General features: G+C 51.2%; 1 protein-coding gene across 1 annotated transcript; it reads left to right on the top strand.

Annotated features, from left to right (window-relative positions):
* Nucleotides 1-2,880: 2,880 nt before the first annotated feature.
* On the top strand, nt 2,881-4,500 carry LOC145807138 (uncharacterized). Its single transcript, XM_082905071.1, has 2 exons — nt 2,881-3,888; nt 4,006-4,500. Exons 1-2 carry the CDS (start codon nt 2,881-2,883, stop codon nt 4,498-4,500), a joined length of 1,503 nt encoding a protein of 500 aa, XP_082761197.1.
* Nucleotides 4,501-7,175: the final 2,675 nt, after the last annotated feature.

Genomic DNA, 7,175 nt, shown 5'->3' with positions numbered 1-7,175 from the left:
CATACAAGTATAGACTAATTTTGCAAATATTGGAATACTTGATTTATGTTTGTTTTGAAAAACAAAAGTGCTTTGAATATGTACCACTTAAAAAAGCCATCGCATATGAACATTATTCAAATTATTCCAATTTAAGCAAATAACCTTCATCCACAGGCATTCAAGCAGTTTATCAATTAAGCATTTAGCCTCATAGCAAGTGAGAGGGGAGATTTGCACCGAACTGTACGGCCGAGCTGAGATAACGTCAGACGTGACGGACCGCGTAGCGCCGAGGTAATCTCTGTTGACATGGCCAACGGCCTGCCTTGTACGGTCAGAAATATTGACCGGTCAGGCAGGCCGGTGCACCTTGGACCGGTCAGTCGATGTAAAGTGGCTTCGTGCGACGTAGATTGAAGGTAGACCGGTTGGAGGCCGGCATGCCTCGCAACCGGATGGTCATGATGAACCAATCAATGATAGTTCGGCCGAGGTGGGCAGGCTTTCGCCTGATTCCAAGTTATAGGTCGGCGACACATAGCTCGGTTATGAGCATGTAATAGCGACTCTCCACAAGTGACAGGCCGGTCGTGATATGCCACCTAGGCCAATGGTGTGAAGGAGAGGACATCCGCTCCACGCACGCCACTGATACCGTTGGGCAGTCCTGTGTGTACTGGAGGGAGGACTAAGCCTTTACACGCGTAAGGTGGTGAGAGGCGAGCACTGCCACCTGTCCAGGGAAGGACAGCAGAGGTAGTGCGCGCACAATCTTGAGGCTGCATGGCCAGCCTAGAAATATGGAGGAAGAGGGACGTTGGAGGTAAGCGAATTCATCCTATCACAAACTCTCTCTCCAATAACCTTCTTCTTGAGCTAGTGGTCTGACTTGATCGTCGGAGGGTCTTTCCAGCACACCACCGCCGGGCAGCTCACCATTTTCGTGTTGCAGAGATAGATGTCGTCACAAGAAGCTTGAAGATCAAGGAGTACAGAGAACTGAGGATATTTCGCCCCCGTACAATTGGCGCCGTCTGTGGGAATTTTTTGATACTCAACCCTTGTTCTCAGAGCTTCTTCGACCATTTCCATGGCCAATGACGGCGAAGCCCCACTGTCTGTCGTCAATGGCGTCACCCCTGAGTACGTCCGCTTGAGAGAAGGTCCTCTGAATATTCCAGCCATGGTAGGCCTAGAAACTCCTTCGCGGAGTGCGCGAGACAAACGCGGAAGGAGTGCCGATCACTCGCAGAGTCCTGGGGGCCGCAGACGCCGGGGGGAGTCCCAAGCGCAGCGCCTGGAGCACAAACTCAGGGACCAAGACGCCGTCATTCGCAAGATGGCGGCGGAGATGGAGCTACTGAAACGCCAGATCAAAGGGAAGGGTGTTGCTGGAGAGGGCAACCTTAGTGAGCACACCCCGTCCCCTCGTTGGAGCAGTCGCCGCCAGGGGAGGACCCACTCTCTCTCCATCACCAGGAACTATGGGGTTGGGGGCTCCAACCAGGGGAAGAGCAGGTCCCTCTCTCGAGACAACACATACTGCCCCTCACGCCCGACACCGACGTCGGGATCCTCTTTCTCCACACGCTCCAGGGACTTGAGAAACGTATTGGAAGAGAGGGCGCGCTGTCGGGAGGCTCGAAGGGTGCTGGCATTGCAGAGGTTAAGCGCTCCAGTGCGTTACAGTGAGGAAGTGGCGATGCCGCTCCCCAAAGTGATGGCCCCTGTGCTGGAGGACAAAGAGCTGGCGCGACTTACAGCCACACCGCTGTCCCCGGAGATTGAGAGTACGCCACTCCCCGCCGGATTCCACCAGCCAAAGTTCACTTTGTACGACGGCAAAACGGATCCGTACATGCACGTGAGTCATTATCGGCAGGTGATGGCTGGCCACCGGCGCAACGACGCTCTGATGTGTCTCATATTCCCAGCAAGCCTGGGAGAGCTGGGTCTGAAGTGGTTTGAAAGGCTCCCGGAGGGGAGTATGGAGGGGTGGCAACAGCTAGCAGAAGCCTTCGTCACCAGATTCAAGACCAACACTCGAACGCCGAAGGAGGTCGACCATCTCCTGGGCATCAAGATGGAGTCTGGGTGTTCGTTGAAGGCATACAATGCAAAGTACTGGGAAACTTACAATGAGATCCTCGACTGCCCCACCAATCTGGCGATCACTCAGTACAAACGGGGTCTCCCAGTCGGACATAGGCTACGAGATTCACTCACGATGCATCAACCTACAACCATGGAGTCATTGATGCAGCGGATCAATGAGCACATTCGTGTGGAGGATGATACCGCCTCCGTGACCGAGAAGGTTAATCTGGTCGCGGCGGACAGGAGGGTCGCGGGGAAAGTTCACTCAGTTAGGCAGGAGGATAGCCGCCCAAACAACCGGTCGAAAAACCAGCGCCATGGTCCAAACCGTGATGACAGAAACAAGGGGCGCCGAAACGACCGGGCATACCCTCCCCGTGATGCAGTGAAGGATGCCAAAAGAAAATTGAAGGCACGGACTGGGATCACCAAGGTGTTTAAAATCCCTATCTACCGCATTCTGAGCGAGATTCGAAGCGAACCCTTCGTCCATTGGCTGGCCAAGTTGGGGAGTGCCCAGAGAGGCTTCAATTCAAAATATCGCTACACCTTTCATGAAGAACGGGGCACCGAACAGAGGACTGTCTGCTGCTCAAGCAACATTTAGAGGAGTTGGTAGCGGCAGGGCATCTTGACCAATACATAGATGGGGGCATCAAGGCCACGCCGGCAGACCAAGTCGAGCCAAACGGCCTGGCCGCCCTAGAAGCGCCTCCGCAAGGTGTAATCAACGTCATCCACGGAATCATTGAACCAGCCAGGGTTTGTGAGCTGAGGGGGATGATCAAGAAGGCCGAGCACATGAGGGAAGTGCTCTCTGTTCAGCCCGCTGTGAAGAAGGGAAAGACCGAAGAAAGGGACATCCTTTCATTCTCATCCAAGGACCTGGAAAGAGTTCAGATGCCGCACAATGATGCCTTAGTGGTCACTCTTCGCGTCAAGGACTTTGATATCAAGAGAATCTTGATCGACCAGGGGAGTTCGGTCGAAATCATGTATTATGACGCGTTCAAACAGATGAAGTTAGAAGACAAGGACTTGGCCCCTGCGACGTCTCCTTTGGTCGGTTTCAACTCACAGCCGGAGTGGCCAATCGGAAAGATTATTTTGCTGGTCAAAGCAGGTTCAGTAGTAAAGCAAGTGGAGTTCTGGGTGCTCAAAGTTCCTTCCACCTACAACTTGATCTTAGGTAGGGGCTGGCTGCACGCCATGCAAGCAATTGCCTCGACCTTCCACCAAGTCATGCGCTTTCCGGCGTCGAGCGGGCAAATAGAGGAAGTTTGGGGAGACCAGGTGATGGCAAAACAATGCTTCGTTGCGGTAAATGGCAGCCGAGCAGCCAAAGGGTTTGTCCAAATGATCGAGGGGCCCGAGGAAAAAGAGGTCCTTGAAGACGTGGGAAGGAAGGCCGAGGAAAAATCGGTTGAAGATTTGGTGGAAGTGCGCTTTGACGAAAACGATCCAACTAAATTCTTCCTCTTGGGGTCATCTTTGTCCAGCGTCGAGCAAGCGGATTATGTCAACTTCTTGGTTTCCAATTTGGAGGCCTTTGCTTGGACGCCTTACGACATGCCTGGCATCGACCCGAGCTTCATCTGTCATCAGTTGAATGTTTTCCCCAACGCACGGCCAGTCATTCAAAGGACGCGCCGTTCAGCCCTGCACCATGCTGAAGTGGTGGCGGAAGAAGTGAAGAACTTGTTGGAAGCCGGGGCTATAGAAGAAGTGCAATACCCTCGGTGGATATCCAACACGATGGTTGTTCCCAAGAAAAATGGCAAGTGGCGAGTCTGCGTTGACTACAAGACTGTTAACCGGGCTTGTCCTAAGGACAGCTTTCCCCTTCCTCGAATTGACCAGCTAGTGGACTTGACCGCTGGCCATCAGAGGTTTAGCTTCCTGGACGCTTATCGCGGCTACCACCAGATAGCCATGTATAAACTGGACAGAGAGATTACATCGTTCACCACCCCCAGAGGATTATATTGTTACAAAGTCATGCCGTTCGGGCTAAAGAGCGCCGGAGCAACCTTTCAGCGGATGGTTACTAAAATGTTCGCTCCTCTCTTGGGCCGAACAATGGAGGCCTACATCGACGATATGGTGGTAAAGAGTAAGAAGAAGTCAGAACACCTCACCGACCTAGCAGAAATGTTCGCCATACTTAAGCACCATAAGTTTCGTCTAAACGCCTCCAAATGCGCCTTCGGAGTTGGCACTGGAAAGTTTCTGGGTTTTCTGGTTACAAACCGAGGGATTGAAGCCGACCCATCCCAGATCAAAGCGATACAAGAGCTGGAGCGCCCGAATTCTACAAAGGACATGCAACATCTTGTCGGGATGGCAGCTGCGCTGAACAGATTCATCAGCCGGTCTTCGGATCGTTGCAGGCCCTTCTTCAAAACTCTGAAGTGCGTATAAATCGGTACTTCCCCATTATCTCGGTTCTATTTGGTTTAGTGTGTATCCCGGTCAAAAATGCTGGTGTATTTGCTCGGACTTTGAGCTCCACCAGTGGTAACGCTGAAGGGCTTGGTCGGTCCTAGTTTGTTCTGCATTGATTAAGAAAGAATTTCAAGGGTTAGCACGGCATAAACTGCACGGCTCACGCTGGATTTTTTAGCTCGGTGAATGCTTTTGGGTTTTTGGTCGGTCTATCCCTATCTCGGCTGGACGGCACGGCTGATTTAGCCTTCCTGGTCTAGCTCTGATTTTATCTATGGTTTAGTCAAGGCAAGTTTTTGCTCGGTTAGACCTGTTTGTCGATTTTATTAAGCATTTAGCTCGGTTGCGGCCTCAGCGAGCATCCACAAACCATTTTTGCTCAGTTTAAACTCTCTCTACGGATTTAAATGTGCATTTAGCTCGGTTTTGAACAGTGTTCATCCTGTTCATCTCGTTTATCCTATGTTCAAGGCTCACTCGTTCAAACTAAGGGGAAACAGGGGCACGAAAGCCCCCTCCACTCCACCAGTTCCAGTTTTCCTAAGGTATGGCACTATTGGACTAAAAAAGAGGAACCTTAAAGGTCCCAGGCAGGGAACACGAAGCACAGTGGCAGAAAAATGCAAAGAACAGGGAGAACTGGAAAACGGGAGCAGAAAATACAAGGGAGGGGTAGTGTGACTTACCAAAAATGATTGAGAAGTGAGTTAGGCCTCGAGAGCTCGACTGTAACGTCAGGAATGGCAGACACAGCAAGGGGCAGGAACGGTTGGGAGCTTGGAGCGATGGGAGGCTAGGGTTTGGAGCTTTGGAAGAAGATGGAGAGTAAAGGGTTCGAATGACCCTTGGTCTGTGCATAAAAAGGGGGGAAACCACCCAAACGGCGCAGCCGTTTGAATTCTGCGCGTGCAGAACAGCTGGCTGCACGACCCAATGGCGTGAAGCCACGTGGCACTGGAAACGCGGCTGTCAGTACGGCTGTACGACCCTTGACAAGACTGCAGACACGATGGCCGACCAAATGGGATAGCTCGGCGCCAGATATTTCCCCATGATGCTCTGCTCGGTAATGGCGCAATTCAACCGATTAGCTCGGTCACAGAGGTAAATCCAATCACGATAGCTCGGATGGGTTTAAGGGGCAATTGAGAGGGGAGATTTGCACCGAACTGTACGGCCGAGCTGAGATAACGTCAGACGTGACGGACCGCGTAGCGCCGAGGTAATCTCTGTTGACATGGCCAACGGCCTGCCTTGTACGGTCAGAAATATTGACCGGTCAGGCAGGCCGGTGCACCTTGGACCGGTCAGTCGATGTAAAGTGGCTTCGTGCGACGTAGATTGAAGGTAGACCGATTGGAGGCCGGCATGCCTCGCAACCGGATGGTCATGATGAACCGATCAATGATAGTTCAGCCGAGGTGGGCAGGCTTTCGCCTGATTCCAAGTTATAGGTCGGCGACACATAGCTCGGTTATGAGCATGTAATAGCGACTCTCCACAAGTGACAGGCCGGTCGTGATACTCCGGTTAAGTATGCCACCTGGGCCAATGGTGTGAAGGAGAGGACATCCACTCCACGCACGCCACTGATACCGTTGGGCAGTTTTGTGTGTACTGGAGTGAGGACTAAGCCTTTACACACGTAAGGTGGTGAGAGGCGAGCACTGCCACCTGTCCAGGGAAGGACAGCAGAGGTAGTACGCGCACAATCTTGAGGCTGCATGGCCAGCCTAGAAATATGGAGGAAGAGGGACGTTAGAGGTAAGCGAATTCATCCTATCAAAAACTCTCTCCAATAACCTTCTTCTTGAGCTAGTGGTCTGACTTGATCGTCGGAGGGTCTTTCCGGCACACCACCGCCGGGCAGCTCACCATTTTCGTGTTGCAGAGATAGACACCGTCACAAGAAGCTTGAAGATCAAGGAGTACGGAGAACTGAGGATATTTCGCCCCCGTACAGCAAGCATGCTAGACATAGCAACAATCACACTTATGCAACGTGCTAAAGCATAAAAACTTACCCCTTACTCCAAGCCAAAAGAGAAACTAGTTAAAAAAATGCATGATCCTAACTATGCAATATGGCTAATACAACACATACGATATGCAATTAAATAGGCTCGGCTACTAATATGGCATATGAGTCAATTTGATAGTATGCAGTTTAACATGTATTCGAAAAAGTATGTAATCAAGCAATTTAAAATGATGAACCGAGCCCCGGTGCATGCAAGAGGAGAGTAATGCAAAAGAAAGAGGTTGCAAAGTGGTGGCCGAGAAAGTTTGTAGGCTTTTGCTCTGCCTTTCTCTCTTACAGGCTTTTGCTCTGCCTCTCTCTTCCATCTGGGATAAAGTTTTACATATCCCAAAAGCAAACAAACCCAAGGCCGTGTTTTACGCGTCCTGAGATAAAAGAAAAACCGATCGGAATCATATTTCACACATCCTGAGATAAAATCCGCCCAGACTGCATTTCACGTGTCGTGAGAAACAAAAACTGCTCGAGGTTGTGTTTCACACGTCCCAAGATAAAACCTGCCCAGGGCCACATTTCACGTCCTCTGAAAAACAACAAAGAGGTTTGTGATAGATGCACAAAGTGAACGTATGCAATAGATGCACAAAGTGAAGCTATGTGCAAATGAAGC

Source organism: Camellia sinensis, chromosome 14, assembly GCF_055761805.1.
Source record: "Camellia sinensis isolate YWXY chromosome 14, ASM5576180v1, whole genome shotgun sequence".
NCBI lineage: Eukaryota > Viridiplantae > Streptophyta > Magnoliopsida > Ericales > Theaceae > Camellia > Camellia sinensis.
Note: the sequence above shows the minus strand (reverse complement) of the source record. Positions and strands in the feature narration are given on the sequence as shown.